General features: G+C 49.7%; 1 protein-coding gene across 1 annotated transcript in view; it reads right to left on the reverse strand.

Moving 5' to 3' along the window:
• Window positions 1–18,840: 18,840 nt before the first annotated feature.
• The window catches only part of FKBP1B (FKBP prolyl isomerase 1B), a 52,871-nt gene continuing 51,337 nt past the window's right edge, over window positions 18,841–20,374 (reverse strand). The window contains exon 4 of the mRNA XM_030555328.1: window positions 18,841–19,255. Coding sequence (XP_030411188.1) covers window positions 19,127–19,255 — 129 coding nt within the window. The 3' untranslated portion in view covers window positions 18,841–19,126. The remainder of the gene's footprint in view (window positions 19,256–20,374) is intronic.

Consider the following 20,374-nt stretch of genomic DNA (forward strand, 5'->3'; position numbering starts at 1 on the left):
TAGTGGAGGTGTACACATTACAATGCTACTTTTGTTGGCAAAACTCTCCTATTTTGCCGATAAAATAAAACCACTGTTTTGACCTCGGCTGCAAGGCATGTGCCCCTCCCCTATACAGGCATGTGCCCTTCCCCTTTCAAAGCTATGGAAATTGACAACTGAGCATGCCACTCTGCTCTGACAGCAAAGAGCAAATCATTAATGTGGAATCCTGCTCTCTCTGGCACTAGGGACACAGCAGCAGGCAGGCGGCTGTGGAAGGTGCAGGACTGCTGTGCTATGCAGAGCCAGGAAGGGAAGCCGGGGCTGATGTGTCAGGGGGTGTGTCTCCCTCTCTCCCTGCCTCAGGACTGGTTGCTTTCTGCTGCTGTCTGAACTTAGAGACAGCATGCCGACACAAAGGTCTCAGGCATCTGGTTTTCGACAGGAGCACCCTGTCGAAAAGGGACCCTGGCAGCTCTGGTTGGCACCCCTGACCAGACTGTTAAAAGTCCAGTCAGTAGCGCAGCAGGGCTAAGGCAGGCTACCTGCCTACCTTAGCTCCGTGCGGCTCCCAGAAGTGGCTGCTGGGTCCTTGTGGCCCCATGGCATATGGGCAGCCAGGGAGGCTCTGTGTACTGCCCCCCATTCCCAGTGCTGGCTCCACAGTTCCCATTGGCTGGGAACCGCAACCAATGGGAGCTGTGGGGGCAGCGCCTGCAGGCACGAGGACCTCATGGAGCTTCCCTGGCTACCCATGTGCCTAGGGGTTGCAGGGCCCTAGCAGCCTCTGCCTGGGAGCTGTGGTAAGTGCTGCCAGGACCCTGAATCCCCTTCCACATCCCAGCACCCTAGGAGTCCCCTCCTGCACGCAAACTCCCTCCTGGAACCTGCACACCCTCAACACCTTGCCAGAGCCCTGAGCGCCTTGCTGCACCCCAAACCCCTGATCCCCAGCCCCAGACCAGAGCTCACAACCCTCCCCCCTTGCACACCAACTCCCTGCCCCAGCCCAGAGCCCCCTCCTTCACCCCAAAACCCTCATCCCTTGCCCCATCCCAGATGCCACACCCCAGCCAGAGCCCACATCCCCTCCCACACTCTGAACCCCTCAGCCCTAGTCCAGAGCCCTCTCCCACACCCTGAACCCCTCATTTCTGGCCTCACCTGGAGCCCACACCCAAAGCCCATATCCCCCCTGCTCTGCCCCAGCCTGGAGCCCTATCTGGCACCCAAACCCCTCATCCCTGGCCCTATCCCAAAGCCTGCACCCCCAGCCAGAAGCCTCATCCCACCCCCCATACCTCAATCCTCTGCCCCAGCCCAGTGAAAGTGAGTGAGGGTGTGGGGACAGCATGTGACAGAGGGAACAGGGATGGAGCAAGCAGGGGTGGGGCCTCAGAGAAGGGGGTGGGACAGGGGCAGGGCCTTGGGGTAGGGGGGTGAAGCTGGGGTGTTTGGTTTTGTACGATTAGAAAGTTCATAACCCTAGCCAACACACACACACACTCTCTCTCATGGTCTCTCCCCCCCCCCAACACACACACTATGACAACACACACTCTGTCTCTATCTGTGTCTCTCCTTGCTCCCATCCCACACTCCATGTCAGACACACTCCCACTCCTCCCCTACACACTTCAGTTGAAAAGCGGCTGGCAATCTAGTAGGATGCCTATGGAATAATGGGATTGAGAAACCTGCATCATGTGACACTGTACCTGCCCCATGATGCATTGCAAACCCTTCCCAAAGCACCCTGCGGCTAGTTGTACAGCAGGATAGCTACCCACAGTGCACTGCTCTCTCTGTGTCGCTGCAAGGGCTGCTCCTGTGGATGCACTCTGCCGCCACAAGGAGCTAGTGTGGACATTCAAAGGCGGTTTAATTAAAGTGGTGGCTGAATGTCGGCGTAACTTGCATCAACAAAACTCTGTGGTGTAGACAAAGCCTCAGACGGACACGCAAAAATGGATGCACTCCGAGTTAATTAATGCTTCTGAAAAATTTGCATATTTCTCAGTGCCATAAATGTATGATCTAACTGCAATGGTGCTGTTAGTGCAAAATATTTTGTTACAGGCTCTCAAACAAAAAGATGCTTGTCTGCAGAAGCAGAGAAAACTATATTAAAAGATACTAGAACTTACGCCCCCCCCACGCTCTCCCCCCCACACCCACACCTACACCCACCCATCTCTGGGAGCACTAGGGTCCAGTGCTGTCTCCCCCCATGTGGCCTTGGTGGAAAACTGCAGAGAGGGACCTGCCAGAGACTCCAGCCTGTAGAAGCGGAAGTGGCAAAAGCAGGGAACTTCTGGACATTCAGAGAACTTTCTATGGGCGGCCCTAAGGCACTACTGTAATTACATGATTACAAATCATAATAGAATTTCTCTAGCTACAGCTGTCTTTAAGCATTGTCACAGCTTGGGGCTGTGGGCAGGGTGGTAAGCTGTGAAATATTTTATTCATACCAAACATTAAGGAAAAACAGTAGATACTAAGTGATGGAAGAGAGGTGGGTTTGTTTATTTTTTAAAATAAACTTAACAAGCAAAAACATAGCATTGTGGCTAAAACAAATACTGATGCCGAACTCCTAACTGTGGTATGTAACCTATCATTTAAATCAGCTTCTGTACCAAATGACTGGAAGATAGCTAATGAGACACAATTTTTTTAAAAGGGCTCCAGAGGTGATCCTGGCAATTACAGGCCAGTAAGCCTGACTTCAGTACCAGGCAAACTGGTTGAAACATTAGTAAAGACCAGAAGTGGTTGAACTATAGTAAAGAATTGGTTGAAAAGATAGTGAAGAACAGACTTGTCAGACACATAGATGAACATCATTTGTCAGACACATAGATGAACATGATTTGTTGAGGAAGAGTCAACATGGTTTTTGTAAAGGGAAATCATGCCTCACCAATCAACTAGAATTCTTTCACGGGGTCAACAAGCATGTGGAAAGGGGGATCCAGTGGATATGTTGTACTAAGATTTTTCAGAAAGCCTTTGACAAGATCCCTCACCAAAGGCTCTTAAACAAAGTAAGCTGTCATGGGATAAGATGGAAGGTCCTCTCACGGATTGGTAACTGGTTAAAAGACAGGAAACAAAGAATAGGAATAAATGGTCAGTTTTCAGAATGGCGAGAGGTAAATAGTGGTGTTCCCCCAGGCCGGGGTCTATATTGGGACCAGTCCTGTTCAACATATTAATAAATGATCTGGAAAAAGGGGTAAACAGTGAAGTGGCAAAATTTGCAGATGATACAAAACTACTCAAGATAAAGTCCAAAGCAGACTGTAAAGAGTTACAAAGAGATCTCACAAAACTGGGTGACGGGGTGTTTTAACCTTATTCCCAGATTCTGGACCTTAGCGTCCAAAATTTGGGGGTTAGCATGAAAACCTCCAAGCTTAGTTACCAGCTTGGACCTGGTACTGCTGCCACCACCCAAAAAATTAGAGTGTTTTGGGGCACTCTGGTCCCACTGAAAAACCTTCCCCGGGGACCCCAAGACCCAAATCCCTTGAGTCTCACAACAAAGGGAAATAATCCTTTTTCCCTTCCCCCCTCCAGATGCTCCTGGAGAGATACCCAGACACAAGCTCTGTGAAACTACGCAGAGTGATTCCCCCTCTCCGTTCCCAATCCTGGAACAAAAGCACTTTCCTCTTCACCCAGAGGAAATGCCAAATCAGGCTAGCAATCCAACACACAGCTCTCCCCTTGATTTCTTCCTCCCACCAATTCCCTGGTGAGTACAGACTTAATTTCCCTGAAGTAAAGAAAAACTCCAACAGGTCTTAAAAGAAAACTTTATATAAAAAAGAAAGAAAAAATACAAATGTTCTCTCTGTATTAAGATGATACAACACAGGGTCAATTGCTTAAAAGAATATTGAATAAACAGCCTTATTCAAAAAGAATACAAATCAAAGCACTCCAGCACTTATATTCATGCAAATACCAAAGAAAAGAAACCATAGAACTTACTATCTGATCTTTTTGTCCTTACACTTAGAAACAAAAGACTAGAAAATAGAACTACTTCTCCAAAGCTCAGAGGAAACAGGCAGACAGACAAAAGACTCAGACACCCACTTCCCTCCACCCAAAGTTGAAAAAATCCGGTTTCCTGATTGGTTTTCTGGTCAGGTGTTTCAGGTGAAAGAGACATTAACCCTTAGCTATCTGTTTATGACACGCCCCCCAAATTGCAGACAGTGGGGAAGCTCACTGGCGGCAATTTCCTTCTAGAACTTGAAAATAAACAGATTAATACAACACATGCACCTTTACATATACTACTAAGTATATAACTAACAGACTTTTACATTTTAAGAACACTTTTTAACTACTGGATTTTGGGAAACTCTCACGGGAGAGTGCATCAGCAACTTTGTTAGAAGCTCCTGTGATGTGTTGAATTTCAAAATCAAAATCTTGGAGAGCTAAACTCGAACGAAGAAGTTTCTTGTTGTTCCCCTTGGCAGTATGAAGCCACTTTAGTGCAGCATGGTCAGTTTGTAGTTGGAACCGCCGTCCCCAAACATATGGGCGTAGCTTCTCCAGGGCGTACACAATGGCATAGCATTCCTTTTCACTGACTGACCAGTGACTTTCCCTCTCAGACAGTTTCTTGCTGAGAAACACGACAGGATGGAAGTTGTGATCTGTTGCTTCCTGCATGAGCACTGCTCCTATACCACGCTCAGATGCATCTGTGGTTACTAGGAATGGTTTGTCAAAATCCGGGGCCCTGAGTACAGGGTCAGACATGAGCGTTGCCTTAAGCTGGGTAAAGGCTTTTTGACACTCATTAGTCCACTTAACGGCATTTGGCTGGGTCTTTTTGGTTAGGTCGGTCAGTGGGGCAGCGATTTGGCTGTAGTGTGGTACAAATCGCCTGTAGTATCCGGCCAAGCCTAAGAAGGATTGGACCTGTTTCTTTGACCTTGGGACAGGCCACTTTTGGATAGCATGCACCTTGGCCTGTAGGGGGTTTATGGTTCCTCGACCCACCTGGTGCCCCAGGTAAGTCACTCTGTTTTGGCCTATTTGACACTTTTTGGCCTTAACAGTTAGTCCTGCCTGCCTGATGCGCTCAAAGACCTTTTCCAGGTGGAGTAGGTGTTCGGGCCAGGAGTCTGAAAAAATGGCCACATCATCGAGGTAGGCAACTGCAAATTCTCCCAGTCCAGCTAGTAGACCGTCTACCAGCCTCTGGAAGGTGGCGGGTGCATTTCGAAGGCCGAAAGGAAGGACATTGAATTCATACACCCCCGTATGGGTGACGAATGCTGACCTCTCCTTGGCAGGTTCATCTAGCGGTACTTGCCAGTACCCCTTGGTTAAGTCTATGGTAGAGATGAACTGGGCACGTCCCAACTTTTGCAATAGCTCATCAGTACGTGGCATTGGATAGTTGTCCGGACGAGTTACAGCATTTAGCTTACGGTAGTCCACGCAGAAGCGTATTTCCCCATCTGGTTTGGGTACCAGAACCACTGGAGATGCCCATGCACTGGTAGATGGGCGGATTATACCCATCTGTAGCATGTTCTGGATCTCCCGTTCTATAGCAGCTTGGGCATGAGGAGACACCCGGTAGGGTGGGGTTCTGATTGGGTGAGCATTACCTGTATCAATGGAGTGGTATGCCCGTTCAGTCCGTCCTGGGGTGGCTGAGAACAATGGGGCGAAGCTAGTGCACAGCTCCTTGATTTGTTGCCGCTGCAGACGTTCCAGGGTGGTTGAGAGGTTCACCTCTTCCACGCCACCGTTTTTTTTTCCGTCGTAGTAGACACCGTCAGGCCACTCAGCATCATCTCCCTGGACTGTAAACTGACAAACCTGTAAGTCTCTGGAATAGAAAGGCTTGAGAGAATTAACATGGTACACTTTAGGCTTTAGTGAGGAATTGGGAAATGCTATGAGGTAGTTTACAGCTCCCAGGCGCTCTTGGACCGTGAATGGCCCTTCCCATGATGCTTCCATCTTATGGGCCTGTTGCGCCTTCAAGACCATAACCTGGTCTCCTACCTTGAAGGAACGTTCTCTGGCATGTCTGTCATACCAGGCCTTTTGCTCTTCTTGAGCATCCTTTAGGTTCTCTCTAGCAAGGGCTAAAGAGTGTCGGAGGGTGCTTTGTAGGTTGCTTACAAAGTCCAGAATGTTAGTTCCTGGAGAAGGCGTAAACCCCTCCCATTGCTGCTTCACCAACTGTAATGGCCCCTTAACCTCGTGACCATACACAAGTTCAAATGGTGAAAACCCTAAACTGGGATGTGGTACAGCCCTGTAGGCAAACAGCAACTGCTGCAACACTAGGTCCCAATTATTGGAGAATTCGTTGATGAATTTTCTTATCATGGCCCCCAAAGTTCCATTGAACCTTTCCACCAGGCCATTGGTTTGATGGTGGTACGGGGTGGCAACCAAGTGATTCACCCCATGAGTTTCCCACAGTTTTTCCATGGTCCCTGCCAGGAAATTAGACCCTGAATCTGTAAGGATGTCAGAGGGCCAACCTACCCTGGCAAAGATGTCTGTTAGGGCCAGGCACACAGTGTTAGCCCTGGTGTTGCCTAGAGCTACTGCTTCTGGCCATCGGGTAGCAAAGTCCACTAAAGTCAGTACGTACTGCTTTCCTCTGGGCGTCTTTTTTGGGAAAGGGCCCAGAATATCCACAGCTACTCGCTGAAATGGGACCTCAATTATGGGGAGTGGCTGGAGAGGGGCCTTGACCTGGTCTTGAGGCTTTCCCACTCTTTGGCATACCTCACAAGACCGGACATACTTGGCAACGTCCTTGCCCATCCCCTCCCAGTGGAAGGACTTCCCCAACCGGTCCTTGGTTCTGTTCACCCCAGCATGGCCACTGGGATGATCATGGGCTAAGCTTAAGAGCTTCTCCCGGTACTTAGTTGGAACCACCAACTGTTTTTGCGGCTGCCATTCTTCCCGGTGTCCACCAGAAAGAATTTCCTTGTATAAAAGTCCTTGGTCTATAACAAACCGGGATCGATTAGAAGAGCTGAGAGGCGGTGGGGTGCTCCGTGCCGCCGCCCACGCTTTCTGAAGGCTGTCATCTGCTTCCTGCTCAGCCTGGAACTGTTCCCTTGAGGCTGGGGTCACCAGTTCTTCCTCAGACTGTGGACTTGGGCTTGGTCCCTCTGGAAGCGATGTAGGTGATGGGGTTGTTTCCGTTGCTGGTGAACCGCTCTCCGCTGGTGCACCTGAGGGTATTTCAGGCTCTGGCTGAGCCTTTTGGGTATGGCTGTCTTTTGCTTCTGCCAGTTCTGGCTTGCTGGCGCCCTCTGGCATTGAGTTTGAAGATGTGGTTGCACTTGCTGGTGCTGGTTGCTGTTCCAGTTCCGGGCCTGGGACTGGAGATGCTGTGGCTGTTTCAGTGGTAGGCATGGAATCCGGGTCCACTGCCTCTGTCTGGGTCTCTGGTAACACAGACGGGGCTTCTGTGGACGGCTCAGGAACAGGAATGGGTCTGGAAGCTTGCCTGGTTTGGCTACGGGTAACCATTCCCACTCTCTTGGCCCGCTTCACTTGGTTGGCCAAGTCTTCCCCCAGTAGCATGGGGATAGGATAATTGTCATAGACTGCAAAAGTCCACATTCCTGACCAGCCTTTGTACTGGACAGGCAGTTGAGCTGTAGGCAAGTCTACAGCTTGTGACATGAAGGGGTAAATTGTAACTTTGGCCTTTGGGTTGATGAATTTGGGGTCAACGAAGGATTGGTGGATAGTTGACACTTGTGCCCCCGTGTCTCTCCACGCAGTAACCTTCTTTCCGCCCACTCTCAGATTTTCCCTTCGCTCCAAGGGTATTTGAGAGGCATCCGGGCCTGGGGATCTTTGGTGTGATGGTGGTGTAATGAATTGCACTCGCATGGTGTTCTTGGGACAGTTGGCCTTGATATGTCCCGGTTCATTACACTTAAAGCATCTTCCATCTGATGGGTCACTGGGCCGAGGTGAGTTACTGGAGACTGGTGAGGTTGAAGAGTAGGGTATCTGTGGCTTTACTTGGGTGGTATGGAGGGTCTTTGGCTGTCCTCGGTTGTAGGGTTTATGGTCTGTGTGCCCCCTGGGGTAATCGTTCCCCTTGACAGTAGCTTTTTTGCTTTCTGCCAGTTCCATCCATTTGGCTCCAATCTCCCCCGCCTCAGCGATAGTTTTGGGATTTCTATCTTGTATGTACCGTGTGATGTCTTCAGGAACACCATCCAAGAACTGCTCCATTTGTATGAGGAGGTTCACTTCTTCCAAGGTTTGAATGTTGTTTCCTGTTAACCAGGCCTCATAGTTTTTTGCAATGTAGTAGGCGTGTTTGGGAAATGACACTTCTGGTTTCCATTTTTGGGTTCTGAAGCGCCGACGGGCATGATCTGGGGTTATCCCCATCCTGTATCTGGCCTTGGTTTGAAAAAGTTTATAGTCATTCATTTGCGGCTTGGGCATTTCAGCTGCCACCTCTGCTAAAGGTCCACTGAGGTGTGGCCTTAATTCTACCATGTACTGGTCTTCGGGGATGCTGTACCCAAGACAGGCTCTTTCAAAATTTTCCAAGAAGGCCTCGGTGTCATCACCTGCCTTGTAGGTGGGAAATTTCCTGTGCTGTGGAGCAATAATTGGCGCCGGGTTGTTAGGGTTGGCTGGCACATGCAGCCCAGCTTTTGCCAAGTCCAGTTCATGTTTTCTCTGTTTTTCCTTTTCTTCATTCTCTTTTTGTTGTTTTTCCATTTCTCGGCGGTGGGCCAACTCTTCTTCTTCTTGCTTCCTTCTGTGGGCCAACTCATCTTCTGCTTGTTTCCTTCGGTAGGCTACCTCTTCTTCTTCTAGTTTTCTTTTGTGTGCTGCCTCTTGGGCTGCCTGTTTGATGCTTTCTTCCTTTTCTTTCATCTCCATCTGTCGCCTGTGTTCAGCTTCTTTGATTTGTTCTTCGGCGTCAATCTTTGCCTTAGAAGTCATGGTTCCTGTTTTCTTGTGTTGGGGTGCCCTCCGGTGTTTATCTTCTGAACTGCAGGCTCTCTGTTGCCTCCTGAAGTCTGCCTAGCAACAGTGCTTTTTTCCTTTTCTCTCTCTAGCTAATGTTCAATTAAGGGAAACCAGAAAAACCACTTTATCTGCATGCATATAAGTGCTGGTACTTGCCTCCTAATGGGAGGGCTATTGCATGACAAAAGACCCTTAACAGTCTTCTCGCTTAACATGCAAACCACAAACTGCTAGAGAGAACAGAAAAAAAAAATTCTCTCTGGTTCCCTTTTAAAACCAAACTGTTTCTCTCTGCTAAAAAGCCCTTAGCAGAGAAAAGAAAAATATAATATTCCTACTGGCTTCTGGATTCTGTCTATATCCCGCCGCTGCCACTCATGTTTTAACCTTATTCCCAGATTCTGGACCTTAGCGTCCAAAATTTGGGGGTTAGCATGAAAACCTCCAAGCTTAGTTACCAGCTTGGACCTGGTACTGCTGCCACCACCCAAAAAATTAGAGTGTTTTGGGGCACTCTGGTCCCACTGAAAAACCTTCCCCGGGGACCCCAAGACCCAAATCCCTTGAGTCTCACAACAAAGGGAAATAATCCTTTTTCCCTTCCCCCCTCCAGATGCTCCTGGAGAGATACCCAGACACAAGCTCTGTGAAACTACGCAGAGTGATTCCCCCTCTCCGTTCCCAATCCTGGAACAAAAGCACTTTCCTCTTCACCCAGAGGAAATGCCAAATCAGGCTAGCAATCCAACACACAGCTCTCCCCTTGATTTCTTCCTCCCACCAATTCCCTGGTGAGTACAGACTTAATTTCCCTGAAGTAAAGAAAAACTCCAACAGGTCTTAAAAGAAAACTTTATATAAAAAAGAAAGAAAAAATACAAATGTTCTCTCTGTATTAAGATGATACAACACAGGGTCAATTGCTTAAAAGAATATTGAATAAACAGCCTTATTCAAAAAGAATACAAATCAAAGCACTCCAGCACTTATATTCATGCAAATACCAAAGAAAAGAAACCATAGAACTTACTATCTGATCTTTTTGTCCTTACACTTAGAAACAAAAGACTAGAAAATAGAACTACTTCTCCAAAGCTCAGAGGAAACAGGCAGACAGACAAAAGACTCAGACACCCACTTCCCTCCACCCAAAGTTGAAAAAATCCGGTTTCCTGATTGGTTTTCTGGTCAGGTGTTTCAGATGAAAGAGACATTAACCCTTAGCTATCTGTTTATGACACGGGGAAACAAAATGGTAGATGAAATTCAATGTTGATAAATGCAAAGTAATGCACATTGAAAAACATAATCCCAACTATACATACAAAATGATGGGGTCTAAATTAGCTGTTACCACTCAAGAAAGAGATCTTGGAGTCATTGTGGATAGTTCTCTGAAAACATCCACTCAATATGCAGCAGCAGTCAAAAAAGCGAACAGAATGTTGGGACTCATTAAGAAAGGGCTATATAATAAGACAGAAAAGATCATCTTGTCTCTATATAAATCCATGGCATGCCCATATCTTGAATATGGCATGCAGATGTGGTTGCCCCATCGCAAGGATGATATAATATTGAAATTGGAAAAGGTTTGGAAAAGGGCAACAAAAATGATTAGGGGCATGGAACAGCTTCCATATGAGGGGAGTTTAATGACTGTGACTTTTCAGCTTGGCAAATGGATGACTAAGGGGGGATATGATAGAGGTCTATAAAATCATGACATGTGAAGAAAGTAAATAAGGAAGAACTAAGGGGTCACCAAATGAAATTAACAGGCAGCAGGTTTAAAACAAACAAAAGGAAGTATTTTTTCACACAATGCACAGTCAACCTATGGAATTCCTTGCCAAAAGATGGTGTGAAGGCCAAGACTCTAACAGCGTTCAAAAAAGAACTAGATAAATTCATGGGATAGGTCCATCAATGGTTATTAGCCAGGATGGGCAGGGATGGAGTCCCTAGCCTCTGATTGCCAGAAGCTGAGAATCAGTGATGGGATAGATCACTTGATGATTACCTGTTCTGTTCATTCCCTTTGGGGCATATGGCTTTAGTCACTGTCGGAAGACAAGATACTGGGATAGATGGACCTTTGGTCTAACCCAATATGGCGGTTCTTCTGAGAAAAAGAGAGAGATTTGTAGGGGCTGGTGCACAGATTGGAAGGTTCGATTTTTCATGCTGGTTTTATATTCATTCACCTGGAGTTATCAGCCCATGGTTGTTTTCTTTCTAGTATTGTAGTCTGGGTTATTTTACATTCAAAATTCTATTCTAATTTTAATTTTCTTATAAAGAACCACACGCATGCACACAAAACCAAAACCGACCACTAGCAATTGTAGTAAGTTCTTCAGTTAAAAATCCAGCAGTATAGTTGAAAATATGTACTGGTTTTTTTGAGCATGTTTTGAAAATAAGATTAAACAGCAACACCTTAACAATGCCCATTCCCTTGGCTGTGCCATAGGAAAAAATATGGCTGTTTGTTCCAATAACAATAAGAAGCTAGTGACATTACCCATCAAGCCCAATATACCAGGAATTAGTTCTGGATGAGGCAGAATAATTATATGAGGAAGGCAGATAGCCAGCATTAAAACTCTGGGGCATGAGGGAGGCTATTGCTGATTTGGGCAAGTGACAAGTGTTCCATGCCTCAGTTTACCCAAACCCTCTTGCCAAATGCACAGGGATGTTATGATATATAATTATTGTTAGTAAATTGCTGTGATGTCAGTGTATGAAAGGCTTAGACTGTCCTGTCAGCTGGTCACCTTTGCCTGAAATCAATGTGTCATGTTACATTGGATTAGTTCTGATGAAAGTATTATTTCTTTTCTCAGCCTTAGTAGTGTTCTACATTATTATCAAGATGAAACCAAACAGTGAGACATCTTTCTGACGAGTGCCACCTCAGGGATGGGCAGGAAAGGCACAAACAGTAGCATGTAGATGGAGCTGTTGGACAGGGACATGTGCCATGGGATGGGGTTGGGGTATGTGTCACTGTTAGATGGTCTGGAGGTGAACATGTGTGATGGAGTAGGGGCTGTCTGTGTGGGGAATGGGAAAGCAGGGGAGGACTTTAGGGGATGGATGATACCGAAGCCTGTAACCTGAGGTAGGTAAGGGAGGGGAAAGGTCAACACCTTTGCCCGGGAAGGGGGACAAAGGAAAGGAGTGGCAGGAGGGAAGCAGTTTGAAGTTTGGGCTTGGGGCTGTGTGGGCGGAATTCAGGGTATCCTAGCTAGGATCCAAGCACCCTGAAAGCCCAGAAGGACTCGATGGAGGGGTCCTGACTGTGCCTGCAAGCTCTGCTGTAACCTGTGTTCCTTATATCCAATAAACCTGTTTTACTGGCTGGCTAAAAGTCACTGTGGGTCCCAGGAAGAGGGGTGCAGGACTGGACTCCCCCACACTCCGTGACAACTGGTGGCAGCAGTGGGAGATACTGCACCCCGTGGACAGCGCTTCCTGTAGTAAGTGACTGGGGAGCAGTAAAACGAAGGGGTGGTTAACCCCTGGGACTGTGTGTCCAGTGAGAAGGACTTTGCAGTAACAGGGTCCCCCGGGGGATTGCAGTGAGCAGTCCCAGGGGCGGAGGAGTCTGCAGCTTGACCCTGGCAGAGAGGTGGTGACCTCATGATGGGCTGGTGCACTAGGAGTCCCCCTGGAAACCGTGGGGAGTGGCGAGCACCCCGACCTGTGAGTGGCCAGCAGGAAGATGTATGCTAAGTGGCGCAAGTGCGACCTGGTGGAGCTGTGCAAGCAGAGGGGGCTGCGCCCGGGGAGGCTCCCCAAGGACCAGCTGATTGCCCAGCTGGAGGAGGGAGATCGCTTGAATGAACTGATCCGTCTCTGAGGGAAGCAGCCTGGCAGATGCAGCGCAGGCACCAGTGTCTGTCCCAGCTGGGAGTGGTCAGCCGGCAGACGAGAGCTTCCCGAGACCCCCCCCCTTCATAGGCCTAGGGGAAGGGCGAGGAGGAGCCCAGTGAATACCGAGGGCACCGTGACCCCCTCCAGCCAGCAGGGGATCCTCCCAGCGAAGCCCACCCCCCAGCAGGGGATCCTCCCGGCAACGCTCAGCATCCGTGGAGCGGATGCGGCTGGAATATGAAAGGGAGCTGAAACGGGAGGAGCTCGAGTTAAAGAGGCAAGAGCTGGAGGAGAAGGCGAAACAGTGTAAACATGAGTAGAACCAGCGCCAGCGTGAGTGGGAGGAGAAGGAGAACCAGCGCCATCGTGAGGAGAACCAGCGCCAGCATGAGCTGGAGGAGAAGGAGAAACAGCGTAAACATGAGCTGGACCTGGCCCAGCTGAGGAGCAGTGAGACCCCGGCTGCGGTGAGTGAGGGGGGACCCAAGCCTACAAAGAACTGTGATAAGCACTTGCTGCCCCAGCGTAAGGAGGGAGAGGACATAGATACCTTCCTGACGGCCTTTGAGAATGCCTGCGAGCTGCACAGGGTTGACCCTGCAGACAGGATCGCAGTTCTCACCCCCTTACTGGACTCCACTGCCGTGGAGGTGTACAGCCGACTGAAAGGGGCGGAGGCAGGGGACTACGAGCTGTTCAAACAGGCCCTGCTCCGCGAGTTTGGGCTGACTCCTGAAATGTACCGGAAAAAGTTCCGGAGCCAGCGTAAAACCCGTGAGGTCACATACCTACAACTGGTCAACCGGGCGCAGGGGTATGCCCGCAAGTGGACAGCTGGGGCCCAAACTAAAGAGGACCTGCTTGACCTATTCATACTAGAGCACCTGTACGAGCAGTGCCCGTCCGACTTGAGGCTGTGGTTGATGGACCAGAAGCTGGAGAACCCGCAGCACGCAGGCCAGCTGGCCAACCAATTTGTGGACAGTCGGGCAGGGGATGGCAGGGAGGAGTCTCGAAGGAGCAGGCCTGCCTCAACGCAGAGAGAGAGTCATCATGGGACCTCCCAAAGGGGGCCTATGGAGAACCCCCCCAAAAGGGGACCATCCAGCATCAGGTCCCTCCAACCCACTCAAGGGGACCCACGAGACATGGGCTGCTATCGCTGTGGCCAACGAGGCCACATATGGGCCCAGTGCCCCAAGCTCAGGGATAGACCAAGCAGACCCAACCCGCAGAGGGTGGACTAGGTAAAAACCCAATCGGAGGAGGGGCTACATTCCCAGGAAAGGGGGGCTGGCAACATACCACCTGTGAAGGAGGGAGGAGGTCCCCAGGTCAGCTCCTCTAGGGGACTGGATGCTCCAGGCTCTGGGTTTTTGGTTTACCGGGTGGGTGCAGGGCTGCCCCTCCATAAAGAGTGCACTGTTTCCCTGGAGGTAGATGGGAGGGAGGTCACTGTGTACTGGGACATGGGCGCAGAGGTGACGCTGGCTCGGTCCGAGGTGGTGGCCTCAGATCGGATGGTGCCCGACACCTACCTGACCCTGATGGGCGTGGGCGGGACCCCATTCAAGGTGCCCGTGGCGAGAGTACATCTGAAGTGGGAGGCCAAGGAGGGCCCCAAGGACGTGGGGGTACACCCACATTTGCCCACGGATGTGTTAATGGGAGGGGACCTCGAGGACTGGCCTAGTAACACCCAGAGTGCCCTGGTCGTGACTCGTAGTCAGAGTCGGCAAAGGGCACTGCACCCCGACAACGGGGAAGGTACTCGACCCGAGGTGCAGGACCCTAACCTAGGGGGCAGGGACCGCCCAGGGGCACGGTTCAGAGAGACTGCGGCCTCAGACCCAGCCAGCAAGAGAGAGCAGGTCCCCATCCCTGTCCCAGCTGCTGAGTTCCAGGCCGTTGCAGAAAGATCCATCCTTGCGGAAGCCCAGGGACCGGGCTAACCTCAGTGCGGTACAGACCATGAGGAGAGGTTGCAAGGAGAGGTTCCTGTGGGAGAAGGGGTTCCTGTACCGAGAATGGGCTCCCCCAGGGGAAGTAGAGTCATGGGGGATCAGGAGGCAGCTGGTGGTTCCCCAGAAGTTTCGCCACAAGCTGCTGTACCTGGCCCATGACATCCCTCTTGCAGGGCACCAGGGAATCCGGCGCACCAGGCAGAGGCTGCTACAGAACTTTTACTGGCCTGGGGTCTTTACCCAGGTCCGACAGTACTGCCAATCCTGTGACCCCTGCCAGAGGGTAGGGAAGGCCCGGGACAAGGGGAAAGTGGCTTTGAGGCCTTTACCCATCATAGAAGAACCTTTCCAGAAGGTGGCCATGGACATAGTGGGACCCCTCAGCAAGAAGACCCGGTCAGGGAAGAAATACATCCTGGTGGTGGTGGATTTTGCCACTTGCTACCCCGAGGCGGTGGCCTTGTCTTCTATCGAAGCAGACACAGTGGCAGATGCGCTGCTGACAATTTTCAGCCAGGTGGGGTTCCCCAAGGAGGTCTTAATGGACCAGGGGTCCAACTTCATGTCAGCCCTGCTCCGGTCCTTATGGCAGAAATGTGGGGTCCAGCACAACTGGGCCTCAGCGTATCACCCCCAGTCCAACGGGACGCTGAAGATAATGCTAAAAACATTTATGAACCAGCACCTGCAGGATTGGGACAAGTACTTACCTCACTTGCTGTTCGCGTACAGGGAGGTACCCCAGGAATCTACCGGGTTTTCACCTTTTGAACTGTTGTATGGAAGGCAGGTAAGGGAGCCTTCGCCAACAGGGATCAGGTGATGGTTCTCATCCCCGTGAGGAGAAACAAACTCCAGGTCGCCTGGGAAGGGCCCTTCAAGGTTATCAAGCAAATGAATGAGGTAAACTATGTGGTGGAGCTGTCAAACCGGGCACATCACCTTCGGGTGTACCATGTGAACATGATGAAACCATACTATGACAGGGGGAATGTGGTGTTGGCCGTGTGTGGACATTGGGAGGGGCAGGGAGATGACCCCTTAGTGGATCTATTCCCTGGGACAAAAGGTGGTTCCCCCCTGGAGGCGATTCCCCTCTCTGATCAGCTGACCCTGGCCCAGCACGCTGAGATCAGAGGGGTGCTGCATCTATACCGACAGCTGTTTTCCAACCAGCCTGGACGCACTAATTTGACTGTCCACAGGGTGGAGACCGGGTCACATCCTCCTATAAGATGCTCCCCTTTTCGGGTCACTGGTAAAACTGCCCAGGATCTTGAAAGAGAGGTCAGGAACATGCTGGCTTTGGGGGTGATCCAGCCGTCTTCCAGCCCTTGGGCCTCGCCAGTGGTGCTGGTCCCCAAAAAGGATGGGTCAATCCGGTTCTGTGTGGATTATCGAAAGCTCAATGCCATTACCGTATCTGATGCCTACCCCATGCCCAGGCCTGACGAGCTCCTAGACAAGCTGGGAGGTGCTCGGTACCTCACCACTATGGATCTTACCAAAGGCTACTGGCAAGTGCCGCTGGACGCAGATGCCAGGCTGAAATCGGCCTTTATCACCCCTCTGGGGCTCTACGAGTTTCTGACCCTGCCCTTCAGCCTCAAGGGAGCGCCGGCCACCTTCCAGCGCCTGGTGGATCAGCTACTGAGGGGGATGGAGAGTTTTGCCGTGGCGTATATTGACGACATCTGCGTCTTCAGCCAGACCTGGGAGGACCACATGTCCCAGGTTAAACAAGTCCTGGACCGACACCGAAAGGCTGGGTTAACAGTAAAGGCTGAGAAGTGCAAGGTGAGGATGGCTGAAATATCTTACCTGGGCCATCGGGTGGGGAGCGGCTGCCTGAAGCCGGAACCAGCCAAGGTGGAGGTGATCAGAGACTGGCCTGCTCCCCAAACCAAAAAGCAGGTCCAGGCCTTTATTGGGATGGCGGGGTACTATCGAAGGTTTGTGCCCCACTTTAGTGCCATAGCTGGCCCCATCACTGAACTGTGCAAAAAGGGGAAGCCAGACAAGGTGATCTGGACTGAGCAGTGCCAGGAGGCTTTCCGGGCGCTGAAGGAGGCTCTGGTTAATGGCCCAGTTCTGGCAAACCCAGATTTTGACAAACCCTTTATGGTGTTCACCGACACCTCAGACACGGGACTGAGGGCGGTGTTAATGCAGGAGGATGGAAAGGGGGAGAAGACACCCCATCGTGTACCTGAGTAAGAAGCTGCTACCCCGGGAGCAAAACTACGTGGCCATCGAGAAGGAATGCCTGGCCATGGTGTGGGCCCTTAAGAAGCTAGAGCCATATCTCTTTGGGCGACACTTCACCATGTACACCGACCACTCTCCCCTGACCTGGCTGCACCAGATGAAAGGAGCCAACACCAAGCTCCTGAGATGGAGCCTGCTCCTGCAGGACTATGACATGGACATGGTCCATGTGAAGGGAAGTGCCAACCTGACAGCGGACGTGTTGTCCCGGAGAGGGGGCCCTGAACTTCCCCAGGTCACTGGGCAGAGTGACCCCACTCAGTTCAGTCTCGAAGGGGGGAGAGATGTGATGGAGTAGGGACTGTCTGTGTGGGGAATGGGAGAGCAGGGAAGGACTTTAGGGGATGGACGATACCGGAGCCTGTAACCTGAGCTAGGTAAGGGAGGGGAAAGGTCAACACCTTTGCCCGGGAAGGGGGACAAAGGAAGGGAGTGGCTGGAGGGAAGCAATTTGGAGTTTGGGCTTGGGGCTGTGTGGGCGGAATTCAGGGTATCCTAGCTAGGATCCAAGCACCCTGAAAGCCCAGAAGGACTCGATGGAGGGGTCCTGACTGTGCCTGCAAGCTCTGCTGTAACCTGTGTTCCTGTTATCCAATAAACCTTCTGTTTTACTGGCTGGCTAGAAGTCACTGTGGGTCCCAGGAAGAGGGGTGTAGGACTGGACTCCCCCACACTCCGTGACAACATGTCACTGGCGAAGGGGGAGGACTCAAGGAAGACTGGATTGGACATGGATTAGGTTAACTACTTATGTGTTGGAAGGGGCAGCTGGTCTGATTACTTTGTGGTATTCTAGAACTTCCTGTAGTAGTCCAAGAGGAGAAGTCTGGTGGAAAAGGAGGCTAAACCACAGAGTGCTTCATAAAGAGATATGCAGGTTCCCAGCGAGTTCTTCCAGTAATCCTGAGGCCCTGGGGATTGGTGGTCAGTCATCTCCATGCAGATTTTCAAAAATACTCAGCATTGGCCTAACTCAGCTCCCACTGAAATCAGCGGTAAAACTCCCACGGACTTCAATAGGAGTAGAATTAGGCTGATACGTTAGCTTCTCAAAGGTATTTAGTTGCCTGGCTCCCACTGAAATTGGGGGCTGTGTGCTTTTGAAAAATCTAATCCATGGTCCATGGTCTCTTTTCTGGCCAGGACTGAGGGACATTGAGCCGCACAGATTTTGTTTGATTGGTCTGGGAGCTGGAGAGCCGGAACAAGCAGGAAGACTGTCCAGCAGCCTCAAAGAACCCCCTTTATATTCACTATCGCCTGGACCTGTTTCTTCTTGAGCCCACAGGTCTCCACAGTGACACCAGTCCAGTTTTTAATTTTTAACAGTATTGTAACATGCCATAAGCATATTTTATAGAAAAAAGAAATCATTAACAAACCGGAAGATCAGTAGTTTCTGGAAGAACTTTTATATTAGAAAAAATGCCCATCTACGTTAAAAGTGAAGGACAAGAAACAGTGCAGAAATGGTAAAGTATCAAGATTTTATTGTTTCCATATTTTTTTAAATTTTCAAATGAGACATTTGTTTAAAACAGCAGCGAGCAAGCACGTACAAGTTGAGAAAAAAGTGGCAGCGCAGGTAACTCCGTTTGGCTAATGCCCCTTCATGTACGAGATGTACATTTGATTTCTGAGCACCTTTTGTTTGTCTTGGTTTGTGTACAGTAAGGCAGTGGTTTTTCCATAAGGAATATATATATATATATATTTATCATTGTGAATTTTAATCACATGCAAATTAAATGAAATGTACAACTCAAAAATGTTACAACGGTGGAAATTTTTCTCAGAGCAAAGCAGCTTCTAATAGAAAACAAATACGGACACAAACTTTAAAAAAGAAGGAAAGGAATAAACAACCTAAGGGCAGGCGCTATTGGCATGACAGCTCAAGCAGGGAAGATTGTGATTCCAGTGCAGCCTCCTCTTACCATAGGGAAGGGGAAAAGAATGGATGATTATCAGCAGATTTCTTCACCCGGCTCCCATGAAAGGCTTTACTCTAACCTGAGCAGCTCCACGTCGAAGATGAGGGTAGCATTGGGAGGGATGACTCCAGGATGGCCTGTGGCTCCATACGCCATGTCAGGTGTACAGGTCAGCTTTGCTCTTTGTCCTAAGCTCATCTAGTGTTTGGGGGAGGGAGAAGGGGAAAGAAAGTGTTAGGAGAAATACAATAGTCAAGTCACTAAGAGGCAGATTTGCAAAGTCAGTGAGAGTTTGGCCCCTAACTTGCTTGATGCTTTTGTAAATCTCACTAAGTCCTATTTGCATCTTTAGGCCTCAAATACCTGTGTAAATCTGGTCCCAACAATTTAGCCTCAGATCTCCTGGCTCCCAGTCCTGTTCTTTTACCACTGGATAACAGCCTCTCATTGGCAATATCTAATAATCCTCTAGTGCCAGTTTTGTAACCTGACAGAGTACCCTTTTGCGCCAGCGTAGGCCCACATTATTTCTTTACTAAGGCCTCCTCTGAGCTGCAGAGCTCTTGCAAAACCTGCTGACTGCAATGGGAGTTACAGATACCTGAGAAGTCACAAGAGGCTCTCAGCACCTAACAGGATCAAGGCTCTGGATTCAGAAAGGCCCCAACTCAGTAAGACAAGTAAGCATGTGGAGAAGTGCTTTGCTGAAGCCACCGTGTGGTTTCCAGAATGCTTTGCGTCTCCCATTTTTGTTGACATCACTGTCTTCAATGTTCAGTCCATTAACCTCTCTCTTCCTGTTTCCTCCTCTGTCCAATGGGGATAATGCTACCAACCGCCCTCACAAGTGTGTTCCAAGGGCTAATGCATTCATGTGCCCAAGGCACTTTGAGATCCTGAGCTGGAAGGTGTTGTCAAAGTGTTCAGTGATTATTATTAATTCCAAGTTAATATACAGTCCTCACATCAAGGACCTAGCAGAGATTAAACTGATAAGAACAGACACTACACTTTAGATCAAAGTGTAGTGTCTATTATTAATTCCAGTGTAACAATCCACTAGGTGGAGCTGGAGGGTAATTTGTTTCTCGGCAGATTATTGAAAAGGATTTAGGCTACATAATTAATGTAGGGACAGTAGTCGGAGTGTTCTGGGAGGCTATAAATTGACTTATGTGGAATCACTGCCAAAGCTTTAGCTGAGTCGGCTTCTAACAGGGATAAATCTGTTCCCCTTTTTGACCTTAAATGGTCTTTCAGATTCATGCTATTTTTGGGACCCCATCATGAGTTTTCATACTAGTCCCAGGACTAAGC

The sequence above is a fragment of the Gopherus evgoodei genome, chromosome 3 (assembly GCF_007399415.2).
Source record: "Gopherus evgoodei ecotype Sinaloan lineage chromosome 3, rGopEvg1_v1.p, whole genome shotgun sequence".
Taxonomy (NCBI): domain Eukaryota; kingdom Metazoa; phylum Chordata; order Testudines; family Testudinidae; genus Gopherus; species Gopherus evgoodei.